The sequence below is a fragment of the Phocoena sinus genome, chromosome 9, assembly GCF_008692025.1.
Source record: "Phocoena sinus isolate mPhoSin1 chromosome 9, mPhoSin1.pri, whole genome shotgun sequence".
Classification (NCBI taxonomy): Eukaryota; Metazoa; Chordata; class Mammalia; order Artiodactyla; family Phocoenidae; genus Phocoena; species Phocoena sinus.
Genome location: NC_045771.1, coordinates 18,134,202 through 18,162,187, shown reverse-complemented (window position 1 = coordinate 18,162,187; position 27,986 = coordinate 18,134,202). Strand labels below are relative to the sequence as shown.

The 27,986-nt window shown below is 39.8% G+C and overlaps 1 protein-coding gene across 7 annotated transcripts in view; it reads left to right on the top strand.

The window, feature by feature from the left end:
* CALD1 (caldesmon 1) overlaps nt 1–27,956 on the top strand; it is a 181,401-nt gene extending 153,445 nt beyond the window's left edge. For 3 of the 7 annotated variants that reach the window (XM_032642604.1, XM_032642607.1, XM_032642606.1), the window contains 9 exons: nt 3,113–3,255; nt 7,274–7,532; nt 10,089–10,229; nt 14,814–14,857; nt 14,956–15,037; nt 16,856–16,993; nt 17,453–17,548; nt 23,075–23,155; nt 25,559–27,956. In XM_032642604.1, the coding sequence (XP_032498495.1) occupies nt 3,113–3,255; nt 7,274–7,532; nt 10,089–10,229; nt 14,814–14,857; nt 14,956–15,037; nt 16,856–16,993; nt 17,453–17,548; nt 23,075–23,155; nt 25,559–25,564 (990 nt within the window). In that variant the 3' untranslated portion in view covers nt 25,565–27,956. Of the gene's footprint in view, nt 1–3,112; nt 3,256–7,273; nt 7,533–10,088; nt 10,230–14,813; nt 14,858–14,955; nt 15,038–16,855; nt 16,994–17,452; nt 17,549–23,074 lie in introns of all 7 variants that reach the window. The other 4 variants (XM_032642600.1, XM_032642605.1, XM_032642601.1 and 1 more) reach the window with 2 other exon arrangements.
* The last annotated feature ends 30 nt before the right edge of the window (nt 27,957–27,986 follow it).

The window sequence follows — 27,986 nt, the reverse complement described above, 5'->3', positions numbered from 1 at the left end:
ATTTTTTTATTGAAGTATAGTTGAAGTGCAGTGTTGTGTTAATTTCTGCTGTACAGCACAGTGATTCAGTTATACATATATATACATTCCTTTTTTTGATATTCTTTTCCAGTTTATCATAGGATACTGAATATAGTTCCCTGTGCTATAAAATGCCTCCTTTTAGTTCTTGACCCCAGAGCTCTTTTTTTGTTCTGCCCTCTAATAGGAAAACAGTTTCCAGCAGAGCTATTCATATAATATTGAAACTGATATTAAATCACGTAGGCCAAAGCCTCTCACTAAACATCAGTGTGCATGCTGATCACCTGGGAACTTGTGAAACACAGACTCTGACTCAGTGGATCTGGGTAGAGCCTCAGCTCCCTGGTGAAATCCATGTTGTCCGTGGACCAGTAGCAAGTAGCAAGGATATATATCCATGTGGTAGACGTTGGACTTGGAAAAGGAATTGAGGCTTCTGAATCTAACAAAAGTATATTCAACTTAGTCTGAAAAACTGTAACTTGCAACAGTTCTTATCACTATTCTGGAATCAAATGATGCAAAGCGATACAGCACAGAGACTGGCGTCTCAGTCCTTTCAGACTTGCTCACAACCTTCTGAGTGTCTCTCTGGCACAAGGGCATGTCACTGGAATTCCCACCCCACACACATACACCCATGTGTTATCCCACTGAATAGCCCAGATACCCATAGTGTTATCCCAATGATCACATTTGACCAGAGCCTTTAATATGAGCATGCTGGTGTTATCTGTATAGGAAGCACTTTAGCTCCTTCAGGATACATAACCCCATATTAATCCATCAGCATAGATTCTCTTCGTGGTAACATTTTGATCTAGAGGCTCTAATGCTTTTCCGAGTGGGCTCAGAATATCCCATTAGCTTAGGTTGAATCTGCTATAGAATCCAACCCACTGTGCTTCTTAAAGTGTTATGGAATTACTTTATTTATTCATTTCCCAGAAAGAAAAGATAATTTGCAGTCAGCATCATTATCATTATTTCATTGGGAATTTTTCTAAGAAAGTCTTCCAAAGAGAATATAAGCATACTATCTACCATAACTTTGCCAATAAAGGCAGAGCTTGAAAAAAAGGGATTTTTCTTCTGTTAGACATGTATTGTTTTACAAATCTATTTTATACACATCTTTGGATGGTAAATTAGGTAGTACATTATGGGAGGTATCTGGGAAATATCTCAGACTCCAAGATAGGAGAAACCAGTTAAAGGGAATTTCTCTCTGTATAGCGCTCCGCAAACTATGAGATTTGACTCACAATTTCTTTCATGGGTTCCCTGAAATGGGACCCCCTCACCCTTAAACGTGTATCCCCAGATACTTCTTAACCAGGATATAAACTCCAGTCCATAGTTTCTGGAACTATACCCAACAATGGTAGGTCAAAATGAGAAGAGACTTTGCTTGCTCCTGCCTGCCCAATGAATACTGATTTACCATCAGGCGAGGATAGTCACCAAGGAGCCTTATTAAAGCTGTAGGACAGACTAGGAGCTTCCTTCTCTTCTCTGTCGCCTCTCAGGACAAATCTGGAGCCAAGAGGGAAATGACAGGATGAAAGATTAGTTAGGGATGTCTAGTGCACCCCTCTCTTTTTATGTACATGGAGCCAGCATTCCAGAAAAGATAGGTGACTTAAAGTAACAGCTAGTTTGTTGACACAGCAATAGAACTAAAACTCGCATTACAAAGCTCTCAGAGAGAATGGCAAAATAGCAGCCCCCCTCTTCAGCATGTCCAAGGGATGTCCTAGATATATGCCCCTTGGAGAAAGATTAAAGTCTTAACTGATTGGGGCAACATGGTAGTGAATAGTCCATCAATAGTAATTTAATCAAATAATACTCAACAAAGGCAGTCAGGCAAAGGACTACTGAAGGTTCCTCAGTAAATAGCAAAAAAATGTCCTCTGCTTAGTAAAACATGCACTTTGGCGGGGGTTAGGTATCTGAACTATAACAGCTGCGAAGAGGTGAGTGATGAGGTAAGGGGAAACCATCCTGGGCAGTCCCTGAAGCCCTGAGTTCGTACGCCCAAACCCTCCTCCTTAGGTTTCTTTATAATGTTAGTGCTTTGTCACTGTTTGTCTTGAAACGAGAAATAATGAGCCTCACCTGCTTTCACACTCATTTTTTAAGAATGCGTGAGATCAAGTAATTTGAACTCCTTTACCCCCCCCAAAAGCTATGTAAATTCAGTATACTTTGAAATAATCTGTCTCACTTACTGTGAGGAACTTGTAACACAAAACCCACACAAAAAAAATTAAAGCTAACACCTGCTCTCCATGTCTCACCTTCCTCTGTCTTCCACAACAATCATAAAGCCACTTCCAGAGACTAAATTATTACCTTCAATGGAAGTCAAAGTCAACCCTGGAATTTTTCCTGTTCCATTCTATCTTTAATGGTTGAGATGACTACAAACATGGCCCCACAGGTCTCTGAGTCATCCCGCTAAAAGTAGGGTTATTATGTCTTCTATCCTGGGGACCCTAGTTATTCATTTGATTAAAATATTTAATCAAAAGTATTTGATTAAAATAAAATTCATTTGATTAAAATTCATTTGATTAAAATGTCTTCCTCTGACATCTGCCAAAATTGGCTTGACAGATCTGGCTCAGTAGGTTTCTTATTCCCTCCTCAACACACCTGTGTCCTTCTCAAAGAAGTGCCCTTCATCCAAGCAACCTGGCCATTCTCCCATCAAGGCCACACTAATAATTGCTCCTCCCGGTGGGAACTGAAAACAACCACTCTTATGTGGAGTTCCCAGAACACAATAGTTTCTAAATGGTAACACCTCCACTACTTTTGAAAATAAAACCTCAGTGCAATAAGGGATGATCCTGACCTCCTAAAATTGTGGTCAAGGTCCTTGCTCAGAGGCTAGAGGACCACAGCTTATGCTCTAAGAATTTCTTCTGATTCCAGCTCTACCACTTCATTCTCCGGTAGTTTGTTTTACTTCTGAGTTTTCTGGCTTCCTAACGATGTTGGGTCTTATTTGGTGATACCAACCAAAACCTAATTAAGATTATTATCATTATGTTTCTTCCTGATATGCACCGTTGGTTAGATCAAAGATGAGAAGACTAAAAGGGACAAAGAAAGCAAAGAAGTTAAGAGCTTCTTGGATGGAAAGAAGGGATTTACAGAAATGAAGTCGCAGAATGGAGAATTCATGACCCACAAACTTAAACACACTGAGAATACTTTCAGGTAAGAAGTTGTGGCTAGTTAACAGTGACTGTGTTCACATGTGAAAAAATAATAGTAATAATCAGTCTCCCTACCCTGTGCTTCCAGACAGAAATGTGCTAACAGGCAACCTACTTTTGTTGTGAGGTCATTGGCCATTGTCTTACAGATACTCAGCAGGTCTGGCTATCAGTCACTGACGGGAGACCAGCAGGCATTGCTCAGACAAGGTTTGATCTGCTTTTCCCATTATTTGGCAAGGCAGATCATGCTTGGCAGCCATGTTTTTGTTCACTGATCTAATATGTTCATGTAAGATCAGTTTATTAGAAAACATTATGACTGGAGTTGTCATTGACTCATTCTCTGTATGGTCCACCCAACTTCATAAGAGAGCCTTCTCAGTACCATTTTAAAGAATGTATTTTCTAAAGGTTGTAAATAAATTGCTGCATAAAACTTAGATTTCCCTGTGGCCAAATACTTTGGAAACATTGGGTTAAACTAAATGAGTCAGATCTCTTTACCACTTTGAGAGCCCTTGATGTTAATTTGCCTTGGGAATCTCTAAGAGGGAGGAAGAGGGCATGCAACTAATGCTCCAGTTTTGGGAAACCCTCTTGCAGAGCTTCAGCTTCCCCTCCTTATCCCCTCCCCCATTACGGCGATTGATTTTAGGACAGATAGACAAGTATATGCAGGCAAATCCTCACTTCTAGGTACGTTGACTATGGAGAGCCCCCCATCAGCTTTGTAGAAGGACTCAAGTTGCAGAAGCCTGCCACGGACACCTGGCTACCTAACTCTCTGTGCCCCATTCCTACATACATACTCCCTCCAACCGCTAGTGCCAAATTCCAATCTCTGTTACGTCACTGGCTGCTGTACCAGATGTTCTGGAAAAGAGTCTTGGGTCCCCGTAACATGGATTCCCATGGGGCTGTTCTTTGGCAGCCGCCTTGCCTGTAGACCCTGTTTTCCGGAACACTTCAAAGAAGAAAGTTCCCAGTAGGTATTGTATGGAAGTCAGACTGTTCCTTACACCAAAGCCTGTGTAACATCCAGAAGCAAACGGAACTACTAAGGATGGACATTTCCAGCTGCTCTAAGATGTTACGTAAATATCGTTGTTTTTCTACACAAAAATTTGAGCAGAAACCTAGTCACAATTATCCAAAAGAGAGCCGAAAGCACATGGAAGAAAAGGTGTGTATTCAAAGACTAAATAAAGTGTGAAGGAGTGAGAAGCGTAGAACCTATATATGTTACTTGGAATTGGCAAGAAAGTAGATGTAAAAATGAAGTTTATTAGCAACTCATAGAAAATCTAGAAATCAGGTTTGATTCAGGCTGATAAGCTGAGTGCAGAGCTTGCTGAAGCGCCAGTAGTTTAATGTGTTAAAGCCCTAGAACAGTGTCAGGTTCATAAAAAGTGTTCAAAGAATATTGCCTAATAATATTAGTGTTTAATTACTTGATAGTTTAAAACATGTGTTGTAGATAAGAGTACAATTTTGTTAAGAGAAATAACATTAAAAAAAAATCTCTCAGTAGAAAGAAGTTTGGTTAACAATCGGCAAACTTGTCAACCAGCTTCAGTCAAAGCTCAAATTAATAATTAACATGCCCATCGTTTGAAAATCCAGATAACCGGGTAACTCAAAGAGAGAAGTCACAAGGGATGGCAACAGATTAAGCAGTGAGAACCCGTAAATGGGACTCTTGCTTTAATTTTTCTATGTCTGGGCAGAAAAAAAATGAACCAAGCTGCCACCATATTGTTAGTTTTTGTTTAGCTGCCAACATACCTTAGTTTTAGTTTCGGTTAGAAGTTGACGCCGATAGAAGCAGAGACGCCTCATTTTGCTCCATATAGTAATAAGGTGAGGAGCCAGGAAGGGGGTAAGAGCTTCTGTTTACCTTAGCTTAGTGCCTAATAGTCTAACTGAAAACAAGCTGTGTTCATGGTGAAAGGTCTGATGTTCATCTCAACTTTCACCTAGCGAAGCCAAGGATAGAGGAAAGAACCTTCTGGAAGAAATTTCCATATTGGTGCTACCCTAATGCTGAGGGCATGCCTGCATATCTGAGCAGAGGTGATGTGGACAGAACTCTTGTTCCTGTTTTGAGCATAGCTCCTTTTGTTGGATTTAATTACTGTTCCCTTTGATAGACCTGTTTTCTTATAGCTAAATTGTTTTCTCTAAAACGTGACATGAAAATCTCAATTCAAGGAGCAAGTTAAGTACCCATCACCCAAGGAAACCACCAGTAACATTTTTTCCAGATTTTCTCTATGTATATACATTCAAAACACACACACACACATATACATATAGTATGTATGTGTGTATATAATTATAAATCTCTATTTTAAAGTGATTCTTGCTTTGTGCATAGCAATGTATCTTAGCTAGCCTTCTATACCAGTGAATATAAGCCTACAGTTAATGTTAGAGTGTCCCACTGGGTGGATGGGTCATGATTTATTTAACCAGTCCCTAATGATGGGCATTTGAATGCCCAATATAAGGACTGAGTGACACCTAGTGGAATCCAGAGAAGTTTCTCTAGGCATGTGTTTTTCAGTCCTACCAAACACTAACATGATGAACACAGAGAGTAAACTCATCTCTGAAGATGGAGAGACTTTAACTGAAAGGGGAGAGTTCCTCTCTGGAGTCACAGGCCTATGGGCCTTTAAGACTGAAAAAGCAATACCAAGTTTTAAGGGACGCTCTAACCTTGAATGAGTTAAAAATAAAAGTTCATCTTTAACCATCAAGAACGTAGCACAATATTTTTTTAACTTTTTAACCTCAACTTCTAGTAAGAAATTTTACATCATAACCCATTACACATCTACATATATATTTATAACTGAAACAAGCACATCAAGAAATGGTCTTGGGCTTCCCTGGTGGTTGAGAGTCCGCCTACCGATGCAGGGGACACGGGTTCGTGCCCTGGTCCGGGAAGATCCCACATGCCGTGGAGCGGCTGGGCCCGTCAGCCGTGGCCGCTGAGCCTGTGCGTCCGGAGCCTGTGCTCCTGCAACAGTGAGAGGCCCGCGTACCGCAAAAAAAAAAGAAAAAAAAGAAATGGTCTCTTCCCTTGTTCCATGCAGTGCCCTCTGATGTTTTCTAGTTCATTTTTTAAAGGCTAATTACAGTCCACTAAATAGATTTTCCAAGCTGCAGCTTGAAAAGCATAGTCCTACAGGACATAGTTTATTCAGAGCTACCTCATTATTTTAAAAGCATGAGACGTACCTCATTATTTTAAAAGCATGAGACGTACACATAAGATCAATATTGGTAACTGTGTAATCTTGAACTCATTTTCTGTTTTATTCTTCTTGCTTCATAGCTAGAAACACTGTGCCATTCTCTACATGGAATAAATGATACTAGACCGTAGTAATTCATCTGTTACAAAAGCATCAGAAATGGGCTACCTATGTTCAGATACAGTTAAGAATGCCCTCACTACTTGTTAATGAGTATTTAAACAAGATTTCTTCTTTTTGTGGCTGAATGATATTCCATTGTATGTATTTTTACCACGTTTTCTTTATACACTCATCCATCAATGGACACTTGGGTTGTTTCCATACCTTGGCTACTGTAAATTATGCTGCACGGCCATGGGGGTGCACGTATCTTTTTGAGTCACTGTTTTTATTTTCTTTGAATAAATACCCAGAAGTGGAATTGCTGGGTCATATGGCAGTTCTACTTTTAATTTTTTGAGGAGCCTCCACAGTGGCTGCATCAATTTACAATCCCACCAACAGTGCCTATTTGCCCCCATTGTACAGTCAAGGAAACCCAGGGTAAGTGGCAGAGCAGGGACTCAGATTCAGACCTGAAGATTCCAGGTGGACCCCAACTTACCCCTTGGACAGGTGTGAGGATCCACTGTCCAGTGAGGGCAGTGGAGATTTCGGTGTGGGATGCAAAGCCTGCAGACCGACATCCCCTCCCTAAGGCGGGAGGAGGGGAGCTGGAAGGCAGACGTGTGTCCAACTCCTTTGCAGCCGCCCTGGAGGGAGGGCCAGCGAGGCCAAGGAGGCTGAAGGTGCTTCCCAAGTGGAAGCCGGCAAGCGGCTGGAGGAGCTGCGCCGCCGCCGCGGGGAAACTGAAAGCGAGGAGTTTGAGAAGCTCAAGCAGAAGCAGCAGGAGGCGGCCTTGGAGCTGGAGGAGCTGAAGAAGAAGAGGGAGGAGCGAAGGAAGGTCCTGGAGGAGGAGGGGCAGAGGAGGAAGCAGGAGGAAGCCGAGCGGAGAGTCAGAGAGGAGGTAAGGCGGGTGCGGCGTGGCCCGTCAGGGGTCTTACGTTACCCGAGCCCCTGAGGATGCGTCTCTGGTGACCCTTCCAGCCCCGGAAATAGTTTCTTCCCAGGTGAACTGCCTCTGCTCTTTTGAACATGAATTCTTACAAATACATTTGAAGATTAATCAGCTTGCTGTGTGCTAGACATGGTTCTAAAACTTTTATCCACATCAGTTTATGCAATTCTAAGAACTCTCTGATATGGGTCATCTTCTCATCCCCATTTTACAGATCAGGAAACTGAGGCACAGAGGTTTTTGTAATTTTCCCCAGGTCCCACTTGTCTTAATCCATGACCCTGTAATGTCCCTCAATAAAGAAGAGTTAGCAGAGAAGGATGGAAAAGCCTGCAGGTTGGTTACAAGAGCCGAGTCGCATGGTCATGATAGTTGTTTTTTGATATTTGAAGAGGTTTTATAGAGAAGATTCTCAAAAATAGTTTTGGGGGTGTTTTAAGTGGAAGAGTCAGTAACTAGATTTTCACAGGCAGTGACAGGACTGTTCGTTACTGTATACCCAGGACCCAGCCCAGTGCCAGGCATGTAGCAGCAACCCCGTAATTATGAACAGATGAATTTGTTCCGTCTCTTTAAAGAGAACTGAAAACAGATAAAGTTACAAGAAGGCAAATTTTGAAAACTGAACAAGCGCTTAACCAACTACTGTAAGCATTGCTACAGTTTACGAGGTGCATTTTTTCCTTTCATCCTGAGGTACATTATTCTCATTTTACAGACAAAGAAGTGGGAATCAAATAGTTCGAGTAACCTGTGTGAAGTTACTTGACTAATAAGTGATAGAATTGGTACTGAGACCCAGCTTCTCCAACTCAGCCTAGAGCTTTTCCCACAAACCTTTGGAGATAGTGATCTCCCATCATTAAAAAAATATGTAAAAAGACTTTAGATGACTTTCCGACGTGGATCCTGTACAAACATTCCCTGAACTGTGGAAAGTTTGGATAAATTATTTCAAGGTCTCTTTCAACTCCAGCTCTAAGTGAGCCAATGATCTTTGGTTAGGAAGTAATTGGGATGATAGAGCTTTAGAATCAGGCACTCTGCCACTGGCAAGCTGGGACCTTGGGAGAGTCACTGGACTACTCTGAGACCTCTTTTCCTTAACTGTGAAATATCTACTTTCAGGATTGTGGCGATGATTAAATCATTGTATTCACGGTGCCTTGTACATAAGAGGCACTCAGGAAGTCATAGTTATTATTGTTATCTAGAGGAGCAGAATATCAATGAAAGCAGAAGAGAAACGTGAACTCTGAGAAGTGGATTGGACCTAGGAGATGATTTGGTCTAACCTCCCACCAAGCACAGTGTCTTAGTTCTGGCTGCTGTAACAAACTGCCGTAGACTGGGTGGCTGATAAGCAATAGAAATTTATTTCTCATGGTTGTGAGGCTAGGAAGTCCAAGATCAAAGTCCAGCACATTCTCTGTCTAGTGAGACCTCGCTTCCCAGTTCACAGACGGCAGTCTTCTCACTGTGTCCTCACAGAGCAGAAGGGGTAAGAGAGCTCCCTGGGGCCTCTTTCGCAAGGGCACTATCCATTCATAAAGGTTCACTCTCATGATCTCATCACCTCCCCAAAGCCCCACCCCCTAATACCATCACTTTGGGGGGCTAGGATTTCAACATATGGATTTTGGGGGGACACAAATATTCAGTCCACAACACACAGGATCTTTCTGCAACATCCTCTGAGAGATGAACATCCGGTCCCTGCTTGAGAACATCCAGTTTGAAAACTACAAAGACTACATAAATCTCTCCAAAAAATGTTCATAGAGGTTATGCAGTTTAATGAGAAGACAGGGGAGAGTATTTTAGGCCAGGAGTGAAGGCACAGAGGGGTTAATGAGACGGATTGTAAACATCTGTGATTTCACCACTAGGGTGCAATATCAACACCATTTCAGGTTTGTCAAACCACCTAAACTAACCTGCTCAGCTGAGGTGTGGACAACCATGAAATCGTCTCTTGTACAATTTAGTAAATACAGTAACATACATTTATCTAACTTTGCACATAAATCATCTCATTTGTCTTCGCAACTCTCCTAGGAAGCAGGCGGAAGGGATACTTACTTTACGTGCACAAAGTGGAAGGTCGGTCCTAGATGACTTGACAGGATGGTGATGACAATGATGATGGTCATTCTGAGCACTAGTCTAAGCATTTTACGTGGGCTTTCTCATTTCGTCCTTGTTAAAGCCCTGGTCAGTGGATATTATTATTATCCCCATTTTACAGATGAGGAAACCTAGGCACAGAGCAGGTAAGTAACATGGCCAAGGTCACACAGTTGAGAAGGGGCAGCCCAGAGTGCTTGTCGACAGTTAGACTCACAAGCTCAGGCTTAACCTCTGGTGCCACCCTTGAGGAAGGGATAGCATCCTTTCTAGAACCTGGGTCTTTTTCCTCTGGGACTATGCTTTCCCGTACAGCACTCTTTCCTTTTGGCTTGAAGCTGATATTGACGTCCTTGTTATTTGTTCTTTCTCTCTTAGGAAGAGAAGAGGAGGCTAAAGGAAGAGATTGAAAGGCGAAGGGCAGAAGCTGCTGAGAAACGCCAGAAGATGCCAGAAGATGGCTTATCAGACGACAAGAAGCCCTTCAAGTGTTTCACTCCTAAAGGTTCATCTCTCAAGGTACTTTTTCCCCAGAAAACCTTCTTATAGTATGTCTATTAAAATATAATAGAAATGTGATTTTAGCCCCTGGTTTAGTTATTGATTATTCGAAGTTTTGCTTCATTTATCTTTTTGCCCCTTCTTTCAGCAATTTCACAGCTTCTTTTTGTTTTCAAGATATGGAGAGAAATAAAGTGGAGAAATTTTTGTCTGTTGTTTATTAGATCTTTGGTATACATTAAAAAGACCTTTGGTGATTATCTCTGGATCTCACTGACCCATGCCCTCCACATGCCTTATTACTTTGAGCAAATAAAAATGGAAACATTTAAACTTTATAAAGTGGGCAAATATATTTTAAAGGTTTAAGCTGCTTTTCATGCTAATGTTCATTTTTTTTCCCTTGTCATTATTAAGAGCAGCACAACTGGAAATGGTACATGTCAAATTTTAAAGCTGTTATCATGGGAGGAGATGAAATGTGACTCGGATAGGCTCCTTTGCCAGGATGAGTTTGGTCCGACTACTGCCTTCATAGAGCACAATTCCTAGTGACTTGGAAGTGCTGCTGAAAGAAAAGAGAATGAGCAAGAAGGAGCCGACTCAGGGAGATGATGGGATGGTTGCCATGGAGGAACAAGAACGCAGACTCAAATACACGTTTTTGCTTATACAGTTAGCGTGTTTTGAGTACCTGACACAGTGAAAATACTCAACAAGTATTTATTGAATGAATGCGTGAATGAATGAATCTTCAGGGATTGGAACTTTGAGCAGTTTTTATTTTATCCTCATTTTCCATCAACCTAGCTAGGTTACAAAGCACTGACAACAGGTAAAGCCAGTATAGAATCATAGCCAGGCTCCAGCTGGTTAATGTGTGCATGTGTGTATCTGTCATTGTGTGTGAGGTCTAATGTCCACACTAAAATGATCAAAAGCCAGTTACTGACGTTTTACAGTTATTACCTGTTTCACATGAAAAACAGTATGTTTTATCCCTAGATAACTTCACTTAGTCTTTAGAATGGTCTGGGTCCCAGTCCACCATAGTTCTAACTCCTCCCAAATAAACTCCTTATACTTGAACCCTCGTCTTAAGAGCGGCTTCAGGGGGAATCCAAACTGAACCACAGGGGCATTTTCTTATTTAATGTTTGATATTTATAACAAATCTAATGTGCGCTATGTGCTATGAAGGCGAGAAGCACAAAGCGAGGTCACTGCTCCTAGGGCACTAATATAATTGACTGCCTCAGGAGAATTCAAGAATTACAAAGGTAATGAAGTGCAGACTACCAGCTCAGTGAGGTCTCTAAGTGGGGCACAAGGAGGAGAGAGAGGCTTTGTTGAGTAGGTGAGCCTCATGTATGGATCTGAAATTGGAATTTCGTAAAATCTTCCTATGTCACAAAATATTCTTTTGACTTTTTTCCAACCATTTAACAATGGAAAATGTTCTTAGCTTTTGGGTGGGTGGAGGACATGAGCAAGTGGACCACAGTTTGCATACGCCTACTGTAGGAGAAAGAGCTGAAAGGCAAACCCTGCTCAGTGCAGACCATCTCTGTGCAGGCACCAGGTCCCTCCTCAGTCTGGGTCCTTTTATTCCTGGCTCATCAATAATTAAAGCAAACCATGTTCTCTCTCTTTCAACCTTCCTTCAAATGCCACTCAAGCTAAGCTTTCCTTGAACTGTCTTGGGAACATGAGGAAAGTAGTAGTCAGTAGTAGGAGGATGGATGCAACCCATCCTCCTCCAAACATCTCTCTACCTAGTTTCCAACTTAACTTCTCTAGTGTTTCCATCAACCAGACTCCTGGGTTCCCAGAAAGCCTTTTGTCTACTCACTCTGGTAGAGAGGCACGTGTGAGCAATCGAAGTTGATATGTAAAAAAGAAAAAACACATTTTTAATTTCTGTGTAACAGAGACATGCTTTCAAGAACAGGCAGTCTAGTGCTTTTGTCCATAGTATGTGCCTTGAAGAACCTGCTGTGGTTCTTGTTTTAGAACTTCATTTCATGTCCTACAATTGAATTCCTGCAACTATTGATACTCTTGGCCCTGCAACTTTTATAAATGGTCACAAGCTAACAGTGTCAAGTGCCAGTGGGAGGAGAAACATTTGATATTTGACCTCAAGATATTATCAACTGGTGTATTTTGTTCATTTCTCACGACTTATATTCCTTGTCTGAGAACCTCAGAACCTGGTTTCTCATAGTTAAATTACGCTAGCAGTGAATGATTTTTCTTACATAAGACATGCAAAGAATAAGTTTTAAGTAAATTAAATTTCGAATTTTGTTTTTATTATTATTGTTTTCATATACTGATGGTGGAAGGAGTGTGGAGTAAGGAGAGCGCCAGTTTGCTGAAATGTGTGGGGTTTTCCCTTGAGTTTTACGGGGACAACACTGCCACCTCTTGGTCTTCAGAAGAACCAATTTCCCCCTTTAAACTCCTTACGCAGGAGATTTAATTTACAAATTCAGTACAAATTGTTACATTACCCAGAGTCACTAAGGGCAGGAATTTTCCAACAAGAGTACATCAGCAATGGATGGTAAATCCTGATAAAATGTGATAATGAAGTCAAGCTATATTGAATATTGTAGATACAAAAGGAGAAGGTAGGGCCTGAGAGCCTCTGCAGTGTGAATAAATGTGATGGCCAAGGTTAAGATGATGATCCCCGAGTCAGAACGATGCTAGAGGTGCTGCAAAGAACAAGTCTCATCTCTGCCTCCCCTCTCCACCGGCCTTTCCCCACGGGGAATTGTTCTCCATTATTCAGTCCCACCACTCTACATGCCTCTTGGTTCCCCAAATCTTTGTATATGTGTTTGTTCTGCTAGAAATGTCCTCTCCCCTCTAACTCATGCACTCCCACCCTCACTTTCATGAACTCATTTATAAAGCTGTGTAAACTATAAACTACAAATCTCAGCTCAAATACCAGAACATCTGAAAAGCCTTCTCGAACTCCCCCATTTTCTTATCTTTAATATGGTACCCACCACGGAATTTAAAATTTTTCATTTATGTGTTCTACTAGTCTCCCCTACTGACTCCTTAAATCACTGGAACCCTGTCTTATACATCATTGGGTGTTCAACTTTATATAATAGTAGTCACATATAATTTATTGGTTGGTTGGTTGTTTGACTGACAGGTTGGCAGGGTTAAATCAGGATGGATAGATGGGTGAATAATATTAAAGATGCCAGTGCATTGCGTGGTTCTAATGTGTTTTACCTCACTCAACTGGGAACTTTTTCTCCAGAAATGCACTTCTAAGTTTATGTTAAAATCAGAAAAATAAGATTTAAGACCCTTTACGTCTCATAAACTCAGGGATACCTATAGCATTCTTTTGCATAAAGTTTTATGTTTAATGAGTTTGATTTTATCTTTGTAAGAAATCATTGGAAAGGATGAAGTGCTTAACTAACATCTTTAATAGTATTATTCGACTGATATGAGGAGTGAAACACGTTTTCCAAAAAGCTTAAGGGTATTTATTAATAATCCATGAGCCCTAGGCCAACAGTCCAGAAAAAGCCATGACATCTTAAAGATTGTAGGGGACGGTCAACCACACCAGCCTAGGATAACTGTAGCCTAGTAGATTCCTTGGCTGCCCTGAACAGGGCAGAAAATGGACCTGTGTGCTTTGCGCATGCAGTCATATGCGAAGAAGCTGTTACTATTTGCTGATGATGGGTGATGCGTGTGGCAGAGGCTATTTCTAGCCTGGAGTTGGGTATCATGGAGTCAACAGATGTTTGCTGACTTATAAAGAACATCTGGATTTGAGTGATGCAGTTTCAGTAAAATATAATGTTTGATTTAGCAGCTTTAGTTGTAGCAAAATTTCTGGCTTTTAAAAAAAGAATTTATTAAAAATGACTAAACTGCCCATCAGTGTATATCCATAGCGGTTTCTCTGGGCTTATTTCCTTATTTCCCACTTGGACTAATAGGGCCTTCATGAGAGGCCTCAGCATTCCTGATGAGCTGTGCCCCAGTTTCACTCATCCCCACCCCCATCTCCTATATTCAGGGCAAATTAAGTTCAGCAGTCGGTTCGACAGCTATCAAATTAGAAAATCAGGCTAAGCGGTAAGTGAATAGTTCACAGTTCCTGGTTATCTTTCTTATATATATAAATATCAAATCGTTATGTTGTATACCTAAAACTAGTGTAATGTAATATGTCATTTATACCTCAATAAAAAATAATGGAAAAAAATTTAAAGTCCATCAGAAAGCAAAAAAAAATTGTTTTAGTCTTGAAATGTAATTATTTTGCCCTTGATTTATATTATTTCAGAGGCATTTTAATTCCACTTTGTCTCCAGAACTTCATATTTCTCTATTTTCTTCCAGTCCTACCTTCGTCTCCCAAACCTCATTATCAAATACCTTGTATGTAGTTTTCCTCTCTAGCAGAGGTGCTGTGCACGGCACCCTCATACTCTTTGACACTCTTTGGTACTTTTATTCCCCACGTTCAGGGAAGATAGTAGTATGGGCTGAGAAACACTGTTTATAAACTGAAAATGTTAACTGGTTTTATTTTTTTCCAATTCCTAGATAGAAGAGCGAGCAGAATTTTTGAATAAATCTGTGCAGAAAAGGTAATATGGTTGATTGTTGAATTGAGAATCATCAGCCATGATATGTATGGAAAAATTCTCTCGTTTTTATGTATGTATGTGTGTGTTTATTTACTTAGCAGTGGTGTTAAATCAACTCATCAAGCAGCAGTAGTCGCCAAGATTGACAGCAGACTGGAGCAATACACCAGTGCAATTGAGGTGAGAGATGTCCTCAGAGTTATGGTCAAACAAATCAACTCTGATTATATAAATAATCATAGAAACACTTAGGACAATAATCAAGTCCGGTGGTGTTAGAATGTTAATGATGTTTTATAACTAGTTAGAGAGAAAACAATAATAAAGACACATTATAGAAGATTTTTAAATAAATTATTGTTTACTACTTTCCACCTGTATTCTTTAGGGAAGGTGTTACTTTTTTTAATGAATGAGTTTATTGTTATTTAAATATATTATTTATGTGTTCACAAGTATATCTTCAATATTCTTAATTCCTTATAAAAGGTGTTCCCATATATAGTTTTAAACAGGCCCCTTACAACCATGATTAGTCCTCTTTTATCTATAAGAACTTTTATTATCAAATAAATTGGTAGTATAAATTAATATAAAGATGATAGCCAGCTGGAATTTAATGAATTTCAAATTGATTGTTTTATATATGAAGGATCATAGTTTTATGCTTCTGTCTAATCCAACATTTTTTCCGCCCAGTTGACCTAGGGGTGTTACTCTATTCAGAAATAATGTACTATATTTCCAAGTACCAAAACACTAAGAGGGTAGGGTGCCATTGATCAAGATGTGATCCTGGTTTTTTTCTCCTTTGTGTAGACTTTAGTCAGTGGTTTTAGTTGCCTGCTCTGAAGTAATTGGATCAGTTTGATTTGATTTCTCCTCTCCTTTGTACTGCAGAGTGGAGATACCTATAAAATAGTTCATAACAAATGATAAGAGGGAATAAGAAAGAGAGAGGTCTGGATGATTTATGAAGTGAATAATCAAGTCTTAACATTCAAGAGGAGATTTTCAGAAGATTAAATGGCCGCTAAATTATAAGGCAAATTGCAGATAGTTATTTTCTGTGGTTGAACTGATCACAGCTCTAACAGGGTTAATGAAGCCAAAACTGTGGCTTCAGGCTTCACATAGTCCAGCAATGGTGCCACTCACCCTGGCTGCCCACCTTGATGACACATGCCACAGGCCCCAAAGCAGGGCCAAGAGAGAAACTGCATGATTTGGGGTACGCCCATCACTACTGCTGGAAAAGTATCTTGAATGCACACCTTTCTTTTTACACCCGTTCATTCCTCCTTCCAGTCTCCATGCAGTGGTCTCTCTGTCTTTCAGTCTTTTAGCACACCCCCGTCTCTGGTCCCTGGCATGTACTGTTAGCTCTGTGTGGAACAGTGTTTTCTCCTTCATTCACCAGCCTCTTTCAAGTCTTCCATCAGATCTGGGTCTGAATGTCACATCCTCAGGGTAGCCTTCTTTGCCCCCCTAAACTAAGTACCATTGTCCTATTGTGTGCTCTCTTGGCGTGCTTACGGCACCGCACTCATCTTTCATAGCACTTACTGCAGTGTGAAATAATAGTGTATAACTAATTACTGTCTCTCCTATTAATGTCAGTCCACTGCAGCTTACAGAGTGGACTGTCTTGCGTCCCACCACGCCCCCAGAGCCTAGCACAGTGCCCTGCACACAGCAGGCACTCAAGAAGTGTCTGTTGTAGCAATGAAGTAGCATATCACCTTAACAAGAAATGGAGTCCCAATGAAAAGCATATTTCACTTTCGAAAGATCCTCTGAAGTAGATATAATGGTTTATTTGGAGGTAGAGATGTCATCAGAATGTACTTTCACAACAGAAATTATGACTCTCATTTTTGGTGAAGGCATTTACACAGTGAATTTGTTAAGTGATAGTGTTGAAGAAGACGAGCTTACTATAGTTTTACGAGCGCAAACTTACCAGCACCAATCCTAAAAATAATTCACATACTTCAGGGAACAAAAACTGCAAAACCTACGAAGCCAGCAGCCTCGGACCTTCCTGTTCCTGCCGAAGGTGTCCGCAACATCAAGAGCATGTGGGAGAAAGGCAATGTGTTCTCATCACCCACTGCATCAGGCACGCCAAATAAGGTGAGCAGAGGATTGCCGTCTTTTAATTTTGGAGGTTGGGTTTTTCTTTTTTCTTTTTTTTTTTTTAGGAATCACATAGTTAATTACAAAAGCAGTGAAAAAGGTATAATTCTTACTTACTTTTGCAATGACCAAAAAGCAAGCTCAGGAAGAATGTGTTCCTGAGGCTAATAGACTATGCACTGTGTTCTGGCCACAGGCCTCTAAATACAGTACCCAGAGTTAATCACTGACCTTGGGGCTGGGGGTAGGAGAAGTGCAGGGGGAAGAACACCAGATAGCATACTCTTTAAATATCAGGTTTAAGGTTTATTTTTGTCAAAATATTCAATATAATGATCAATAATTGATCAGTGTTATGTGAAATAATACTGGATAATATTTTGAAGTTGTTTTGAAATTTTCTTTCCAGGTAGGTTTTTTTTTTTTCTTTAATATTAGATGCTTGGCCTTTTGTAGGAAACAGCTGGCTTAAAGGTGGGGGTCTCCAGCCGCATCAATGAATGGCTAACCAAAACCCCAGATGGAAACAAGTCACCTGCTCCCAAACCTTCTGTAAGTAGCTCCAGGTTCTTCTGAATTTGTCTCATAGCTCAGCTTCCAGCAACAGAAGAAAACAGGCTGTTGGTCTATTTGTCTGGGAAAAACAAGGCCGTGACTGCTGAATAACAAACAAGGAGGGCTTCAGATTGAGGGAGAACAGTCCCGAGCACTATAATTACCCAGAAGGTAAAATGGGACCATCACCTCTCCACCCAGAGCGTTGAGGCAGTTCAAATTTACACTCTTAACTGGTCTGCATGTTTAGCTTCTACTCTATAAATTACAGATAGGAATTTGAAAATGAAAACGTCAACTTATCTTGGCCATTTCTCTGTCAAGAGCACCCCTAGACTTATTCCCAAAAGAATGTGTATGTTGGCTATTTGAACCCATGTTTTCTAATTTGCCTAATTTCTGTAACTTAACACAAAAATACAGTTACTGGGTAGTTGTTGAAATAATTGCTGTAATTTTCTTGTCAACACCTCCAAAGGAAAGCCATTAAAAAAAAAAAACAACCGTAAAAGTAGAAACTATAAAAACTGGTTATGAATGTTATTTTTGGAAATTTAAAATTTTCTTATTAAGTGTGGCTATCTTACTATAAAAATATTCTTTTAACCTTTTCATTGAATGTATTTGGTCATTGCCTTGCATTTATCGTTATAATCAAAAACCTTATTAAGCTCCCTACTGTATACTGGTGAACCTTCTCTGTTAAGTTGGCTTTTATACCTTTGTTGGTGCCCAAGGCAGCAAAGGCTCAACTGTCACAACCGCCCCATTCCAGAGGTAGAAGAAAAGCTTTCCAAATCCTAGGCCTCTGCACTGTTGAGCATTTAGTTGCATCCCTTTGCTCTATATTTAATCTCCAAATTCACTAAAGTTTTATCACTTTTCCAATTTAAAAAGAAAAGAATGGAAATATTTCCATGCTTTTCTTGGGTACAATTCCTTGTAGTCAATTAATATTCAGCTTGAGCTTCTCTGCATATGGGTCTTACAAGAGGTATAAAACTAATGTAAACCCAATTTACAATTGGACAGTCTTAATATATTGAAAAGAAAATCTTTTTCCTCTCCCAGTAGATATAGGAAAGGGGCCCCATAAAAGGAGACAGTCGAGGTGAGGGGTCATACCCACAAGGTATGTGATCTTTAGTGCCTCAAGTTTCCCCAACACCCCAGGTGACATAAACAGTGGAAATTATCTTTTAAATGGCAGTTTATATAAAGTTTTGTGGTTCCAGATCAGTGATTATTAACCTTTTTGAATTATGGACGCCTTTGAAAACCTAATGAAATGTAAAGACCCTCTCCCCCAAAACACTGCATATAATACAAGTTCAGCAAGTTCGTGGACGCACTGAAGGTTTCTCATGACAGCAAAGATAAAGAGAAAAGGGTATATGTTCTTCTTCTTTGATGAGTATGGTACATTGCTAAAGGAGATGGTCACTTTTACACATGTATTTGCAGCCTGTTTCATTTCTATCCCAGATTATACTCGTGTATTTGGTTCAGGACTTGACCCATACTCTTCTATCAACACTTTAACCGATAAGCCTATCATCTATGTCACCCTAATGGGAAGGTTAAAAAGATTCAATACAGTTATTATTACAATAGGTATAAATGAGTCAAGGTTTCCACAGAAAGCCCCATTTTCTGGAGTTATTGACGGCCTCCTAAAAATGGCAGGACAAAAAGGCATTACAGGGAAATTACAAAATCATTGCCTGCTTTATCTAGTATTTAGTAAGTAACTTGCTAGACTGTCTACTAGAGGACAGAGGAGAAAAGGCAGGAAGAATGTGGCAAGTAGTATACATCATAATGATCTCTTCCCCAGGTCCCGTTGGATTTGGTACATTAGTGTGGCTTCCTGAATAAAGGCCAGGTGGAAACAAAGCAAGGTGTAATTGATGTTGTAAATAAAAGGGCAGTTTGAGTAGATCGTACTTAATATATAACTTTGAGCTTTGTGCACATCCCAAGAGTAGTAGGCCCAGCAATGTGCCACGTCATGAATAGCAGTATGGCGGTCTCTTTGGGGAAATATATAACTTGGAATTTAGTAAGGCAGGAGGGTAACTCACAGACACTACGGATCCAGCAGAAAAGAAATGAAAATGTCCAAACTGCTGGAAAGGGCTGGACGGATCCTGCAGATACATAAAACTTGTCAGGCAAAAGGTTAAGTCCCGGAAGGCAGTTTAGAAAGACAGGTCAAGCAAAGAATTTTGTCTAGGTCTTGTCCGGCGGGGGTGTGACACTGGTGGCTTGCAGCTAAGATCTGTGTAGTCAGGGCCATTGTGCTTTATATTCCTTCTTTTTTTTTTTTTTTTGCGGTACACGGACCCCTCACCGCCGCGGCCCCTCCCGCCACGGAGCACAGGCTCCAGACGCGCAGGCCCAGCGGCCATGGCCCACGGGCCCAGCCGTTCCGCGGCATGTGGGATCCTCCGGGACCGGGGCACGAACCCGCGTCCCCTGCATCGGGAGGCGGACTCCCAACCACTGCGCCACCAGGGAAGCCCTATATTCCTTCTTTTAAATTATAATTTGAACATGTTTTTAAGGTGTGGAGGCATGCATTCTTTAACTTGTTGATTCCTTCTTTTTTTTAATTTTCTTACACCAGCCTCTTCAGGCATGTGTTTCCAGCCTGGCCCTTCATGGCAGGCCTGTGAGTTTGACACCCTTGGGATTCTGGTCAGACTGACCCTGAACCCAGGATGTCAGAGGATTACCTAAAGACAGCAGCAAATAGGAGGCTCCCAAAGGCTCCCTTCTAATTTGGGACCAGAGGTGATTTATTCTCAACCCCTTGTTTATATTCCTTGGCATGTATGGGTGAAAGGGAAAGCTTGGGTTTGCGTTTGCAGATGTATGGCATGTGGCCATTAAGGAAAAATCAGAGAGAAATTCTTTTACCAAAATAGTGCTCACCCAGTGAAACCTCAAGAACCAGGGAAAGAGTAATCCATGGGATTAGTATCCGGTTCTAAATAAAATTCACTGAAGAGAAAAAGCATCCTCTGCTACTAGTTATGCATTAATTTTCATATAATTAAAAGTGCTCAGAAGCTTGTCAAATCAATATTATTTGGGTCTCTGAAAACTAGTAACTTATTTAAACATTGATCTGCACCTGAGTCTTTACTGGGACGTCTATTGCTATTTGTGGGTAGAATTTATAGGACTTCAGTGTAACTTTGTAACTGGAATTCAGTTCTAAGTATGTCTGTTGTATCTGGTTAGTCTGTTCTTTGTGTCTAAACTACATGTTATATACAGCAATTAAAATGCTAATTTGTCTTTCTTTTTGTTTAAAAACAACCCCAACATTGTCTTTCTCAGCTGAATTTTCTTCTTCATTCTTTGATCTCTGGTTGACTGGAAACCTGCTTCCCTGCCTTCATTTCTCCCTCTTCTTCTGGAGTGGGTCTTTCTCTAAAATGTAGGCTGGTCAGGTAATTTCATTTATATTTCCCATTTGAGTTAAAATGCCAGTTTACTGCTCAGATGTTCATATTTTCTTAAAATGGACTCTTTAACTCTTTAAGTGATCTCAAATGATTCATAGGTAGGATTCAAGGAAAATACAATTCATTTTCTTTAGTAGAAGGGTATTCATGTGAAAGAAAAATATTTTTCTTATAGGAATCAAATAAATAAAGCAGTAATAGCCACTTTCCAGAGCTTCCATTAGCATGTTCCTAATTATAGTTTCCAAATTTTTAAAACAGTCTTCCAGACAATTTGGCAGCTTCTACTTACATTGGCGTATGTAGTGGAATTCTTCAAAAACAACCTGATTTGTTGCTTACTGGTTCCAAGTTAAATAGGTGTAACTCTCTAATAGAATATCAGGAATCCATGTCACAGTGAAAATCCAGAAATTCAGTAAGATTAAGGCAAATCTGAACTGCTTCACATGGTAATGTTTTTAACCAGTGCATTTCTGGTGTTGCAATCTCAATAGTATCTACTAAGAAAACTACATGTCCATTTAGACTGGTGTCCATGGATAAACGTAGTTGCTATTAGCTTTGCCTTCCTAATGAGAAAAGGGTTTGCCAAAATCAACATTACTATTTCAGTAAAACACATTTATTTTCTACAGACTACCTTTGCCAAGTATTCATATAAGCAAACGCTGGAAGAAGAGTAAATGGAAACAGAAATTTGGATCCTTATCCAAACCAAATTAATTATGAGGTAGTAAATAAAGATTCAAAGATATATAGCTGTCATCGACCATATTTTAGTGTTTTCTTCCCAAGATCTTTACATGTTCTCATATATGTCATCAACTGTCACTTTCTCTTATGGGTACACTTTGTAGTAAATGTTTAATTTCACGGGGCTAGGTGCTCCTGATACACTTCTGAATTACCCCTTGCTCCTCAGGAAACACAAAATGATTCTAATCTGAGGAAAATGCAATTAGAAAAATGTCTTAGATTGGGCTGCCCAGAAGCAAACCCTAAAATAGTGGTTCGTGTGCAAGTAGTTTACTTGAGACATGAAGAAAACACTACAGGAAGTGAGGCAGGAAAAGAAGTCAGCCAATAAAGAATGTTTATTAAGCAAGTCACTACGTGGGCTGTTAAACATAATCCTGCTGGGAAAGCCTGAAAGCCACCAGAAAACACATGCTTCCGAGTTATCCTACCTGAGGCGTGAGCGAGTCTGAGAAATATTCTTGCACCAAATCTCATGGGTGAGTGGCTGAAGACTGCTCCCGGGGGTGTTAACTCTCTGGATGTCCAGCCTGCCTCCTGGGAGCAAAGTGGGCATCTGCAGCCAGAGGAAGTCCTCATGCAAAGAGATGCAGTGTTGGCCACTGGAAGTCCAGCTGGTACACGTTAAATTCATAAGGGCTGGGGGCCATGGGCAAGGCACCAAAGAAAAGTTAATTGGCAAGGGGTGAGGTCCTTATCCAACCCCCTCAAAATTATTTAAAACTAACCTATGCTCGATTCACTTCTAAGGACATAGAAAGTTAAAAATTGGCTATCTCATTTTAAATATGCTTATATTCCAATTTTACTGGTCAATAAACAGTTATGTCCTTGGTGAATGACAGGACCTAAATGCTGGATAGTTTCAGCCCATTCTCCTGTCACAGCATAGGTCAGGGTCCATATAAAATAGCTAGTGGGAAGCAGCCGCATGGCACAGGGATATCGGCTAGGTGCTTTGTGACCGCCTGGAGGGGTGGGATAGGGAGGGTGGGAGGGAGGGAGACTCAAGAGGGAAGAGATATGGGAACATATGTATATGTATAACGGATTCACTTTGTTATAAAGCGGAAACTAACACACCATTGTAAAGCAATTATACCCCAATAAAGATGTTAAAACAAACAAACAAACAATGGCTAACGATCCTTTTGATTCAACCCATTTCAGATGACTAGGATAAAGTGTATTAAACAAATAAACAAACAACAGATGTGGTGATTTATTTAGACCTGGCCAGAAAATATGAAGAGCCACCCATCATTTTTTTCTGCTTTCTCTTCATTAGGATTTGAGGCCAGGAGACGTATCTGGCAAGCGGAACCTCTGGGAAAAGCAATCTGTGGACAAGGTCACTTCCCCCACTAAGGTAATCTACCGGAAGATTTGTTTTCCACAGGTTCTCTTCCTGCTGTATCCTGCAGTATGCTGTCCCAGGGTCAGAAAAGAAATAATGCTGATCCACAGAGTCTTGTCTGGGTAACCATCAGTTTCTAAAGACTTGTGTATGGTACCGTGAAAGGCAATGTCACGGAGCCTTCAGCATGGTAGGTTTGTCAGTCATACAAGGTGAATAGTCTAGATCCGTGGGATGGCTCCCAGTAAGACATTCTAGAAACACCATAGTGGTAGGGGTGTTGAAAACAGAAGGCTGTGTGGTATAACCATGGTCTACATTTCCTTACAAGGTCCAGGCTTGGAAATCAGAATTTGCAGATCACCTAGGAAAGAATGTCTGTCTCCTTGAGTAGTTTCAAAGCTGCTTTCTGGAACCATTCTAAGGGGTTACATTGCCAGCAGCCTAGGACTCAAGGCTGATATGGCAAAAAAAATTGAAATAATATTCAAAAGTTAGCAAAATTTGCTACCCTATGAAAACTAATGGCTGAGAATGCTTGGATTTGTCTTTCTTTGGCCTTCTGCTCATCCTTCACAAAGTGGCCTGTGGTCAATATCTAAATGATGCACAAACTAAAAATAGGACCCCTTGTTGTACAAGGAGCTAATTCAACTCCTAATTCCCCATTCAAGTAATAATTCCACTCTTCTCTCTTGGTAGAGGGAAAATTGAAAAGAGAAAAATCAGAGAGTGACAATAAGTAAGATTAGAATAAACTGCTTATGGGCTGATGTAGAGCTCTATACCCAGAAGCACTTTTTAAGCAAACTCAGGACTGAAGAACATCTCAAAGGCAACTGAAGAATCTCTACAGCTCACCAAAGGGAGAGAATTGCTTCCTCTTTCCTACTTTCTATGACGTGCTGATAAGTCTGGTGCAGCTTCCTGAGTGTGTTACATCTTCTCCATTAGTTAAGTTTTCTAAATAACTGCTAGATATATTCAAAGTACCAGTAATAATTTTCACCATTACAAACCACTAAAATGTAATGAGCATCCCCATATGCCTTCTCAACCTACATTATCTCATTTGACTCTCCAATCACCATTATTATTACCCCCATTTAGAGTTAAGGAGAATGAGGCACAGAGACATTAAGTACCTCTCTCAAAGTCACACAGCAAATAAGGAGCAAAGCCTGGATTAAATTCAGGCAGTCTGTTCTGAGCCTGCGTTCTTAACCCTTATACATGCTGCTTTTTTTTAGGATTGCATATTCAGCAGTTCTAAAGTTCCTTGTACAATTTTCTTCTGGTGGAATGGAGGGGAATCATTTTGTAGTTGTTTTTTTTTTAAACAAAGAATGAACTTGTGTTGGCCTAAGCCATTATGACCCTTCTCGAAACGACCTTTCAGAAATGACAGTCTAAATGTTTATATAGCCTCCTTTCTGAGTAGGGGGGGGTCGGCTGTCCATAGGCCATCATCACAGGTTTAATAGATCCCCTCTGGACAACATTCCTCTGAACCAGGGTTCTAGGAAGTAGAGTAAAGATATGATCTGGAATGGTAGGTCTCAGAGAACACCACTCACATACAACATGAATGGTACTCCCTGGAATTATGCAATAATGTGTGTGGTACAAGGTGGGACGGTGGCAGGGTGAGACTTCATACACATACATACTGCCCCCTCCTCCTTGGTCTATACCACAAAACTCTTTCTATAGTAATAATAATAACATAACCAGCAGGCCCAGAGCTGAGTTTGTGAGGTAGCAAAGTAGGTAGCTCCTTTGGTCCAAAATGTCAAATTCATTAGTATCACGCAGTAATCCCTTTGAAATGAAACTATACAACACATTTGAAATTGCAGATTCATAACACTTTAACATTTGTGAATACCTCAGCAAGAATTTTTAGCAGCTAGCTGAGGGAAAGAAATGGTGTACAATAAGGCCATTGGTCAGATAAGTTTCAAGGGTAGGGGCATAAGAATAGGAGGTAGGAAATGAAAAAATAGGAGAACACTAAAGATAAGCATAGTCCAGTTTACTATCATGCCTTGATGTGGCTGAGACAGCCATTCAGTCATGCGTGCCTGTCCTGGAACACACATTATAGAGTCCTGGCCCTTGTAGTAAGTAGTGTTTAAAAAAAACCTCCTTGACCCTGAATGCTATGAGCAAGGCTCAAGATCAAGATATGAAAAGGGGAATATAAAGAAGAAAGAAAGAGGAAAGAAAAAAAACCAACAGAAGAAAGGATAGCCTGAAAGAAGAGGAGCATATTTGAATCGAATGCCAAAAATAATCCTCCCTTTCATAGACATTTATTCCTGCCATATTATCTTTTTTTTTTTTAAATTCTGACACAAAATGTCTGGCTGAAACACCATGGCCTGACGACTTAAAGCTCTCTTCTCTTAGCAGGTTTGAGACAGTTCAAGAAAGAACCCAAAGTAGCCGCTCAAGATGCCGGACCAGCTCAGTTGAAGAGGGCTAATTTGCTCTGTTTTATATTTATGTTGATTTACTAAATTGGGTTCATTTCCTTTTGTTTTGTTTTTCATTATCCCAGTAAACCCATGTATATTATCACTATATTTAATAATCACGGTCTAGAGATGTTCATGGTAAAAGTATTGCCTTTGCACAGGAGCCTGTTTCTAAAGAAACCCATGCTGTGAAATAGAGACTTTTCTACTGATCATCATAACTCTGTGTCTGAACAGTGATATTAACCACATCGGAAGTCAACAACAGGGGATTCAAGTTGAAAATTGCCTGAGGAATGTGTGCAGTATCCAGAAAAATGAACCATAGTGTTTTTTTTTTGTTTTTTAAATACAGAAATCATGTTGTTTCTGCACTTTAGAATAAAGCATGGAAGAAATTATCTTAGTAGGCAATTATAACACTTTGTGAAAGTCACCCATTTCAGATTTTAGATACTACAATAATGATTGTCTTTAAAAAAAAAAAAGATGTACTTAAGGTAATACCTTAAGGTATTACTTTTTTCATGCTGATGAATATCTAAATTGGATTTTGATGTTAGCTGACAGTGGTACTGATTTCTTTAGGTTGGTTGCTTTGTGGATTTCTTTGGTAGTGATAGTGAACCACATTTTAGATGACGTGATCATGTATGTATGTGCATACACATATACAAACACACTAATGGTAGAAGGCTTTTTTATGTGCTAGGCTATTATATTTAGCAGTATGTCCCTGTAACTAGCCAATATCACTGCTTTTTAAAAATTAAAAATCACAATATTATATTAATATTTCATATTTGCCAATAGAAACATGGCAGAATAGGTATCGATATGTTTCCAATGCCCAATAACCTATAAGAAAGAGATTAGAAGTGTCAAAATGAATTGACATTTTCTATAAAGCATAGTATTTAGTTTATAATTAAAAGCAGTCTTGAAGTCCAGTGTGAATCGTACTAAATCTCAAAGCTTGCTCCAAACTTCATTCTTAAGTATCAAGTTCACAATCGGTTGGCTTAGATGATGTCTGAGGTCTCTTCCTTCTCTAAAATTTAAAGACGAGAATTTTAGTGGCAAAGTTGTACAGATTGGAATTCCATGAATAGGTGTACTACGACCAACTTTGGGTAATCTCTGGAAGCAGAAAAGTAAGCAAAAGCCAATATTTAGGAGTCATGACAGTACTTCCATCTTTAACATACTGAAACATCTTTTTAGTTAAACTTTTCTACCTTTATTAGTCATTGGCACTTGCCATAAGTTGGTAATGTGTTGAACTTTCAAAAAATATATGTAATTTTTATTAGTTTTACCTTTTTCCCTAAGAGTCTATCAACTCGTCATTTGTACACACCCAATCCAGGTATCAGATCTTATTTTAGCTAATAAGCGTTCATCTGTTCTTCACAATAGATGATAAAAGAGTACTCCAGTGTCTTGGCAATATGTTCTAGCATAGAGATATACATATAGTGTAGTGCTATAAACGTATACCTCATGACTTGCCAAAATTGTCTTAGTCTCAATTCCTACCACAATGAGGGAGCCTCCCAAATGACTCTTTTCTAATCCACAGTGTTCCCCTGGGAGAGCCAGCCAGGGTAGGGCTGGCATGAGGAGTGACCAGTGCCTTCCAAAGTCCATTTTCCTCATAAATCAGTAGAGTTGTTGAATCCTCTAGCTTTTAGCACATCTGGGCCGAAGAAAGTAAAGCCAGCAATATTGCATAAGTCACCCAACCATGACAGAGTAGACATGAGTCTATGGTAAGATGAACCAGAATTCACATGCAGTGCCTGAGTTGGCATTGACTCCCAGCATTCGAGTGAAATGGATCAAAGTTTGAACTAAGGCCTATGGCGAGATAACATTTCTTTGTTGTACTTTTGAATAAGAGCCTCTCCTGATCACTATTTTATGTTTTTTTCTAGAAAGTCTAAATTTAAGAAGAGAATATATCGATCGATCCTGACTTTTATTCCAATATTTGGATGGAATAAGCTTTAGGGTTAGAATTTTGTTCAGTTTGGATTTAATTTCTTGAAAAATTCCTTGTTTACTTGTTTGATTACAATTCTCTCTGTTATCTTTTTAAGAAGTAAAACTGCAAGGTGACTAGCATGTTCTGTGAATCTGCCATTCCTAAAAATTTTATAAACACGATATTTTTCACTGATAATTGATCGCTGCAATAAATATATATTGTGAAAATGCATCCACAATAAATGGAATTCCTCCAAATGTCTTTGCCTCACTTATTTTTATGTACTATATTGATTACAAGAGTTCTATCTGATGTAATAAAGATGATGGTATAGCAAAATTCATATTTCAGATTGAGTCTTGGTTTCATTCTT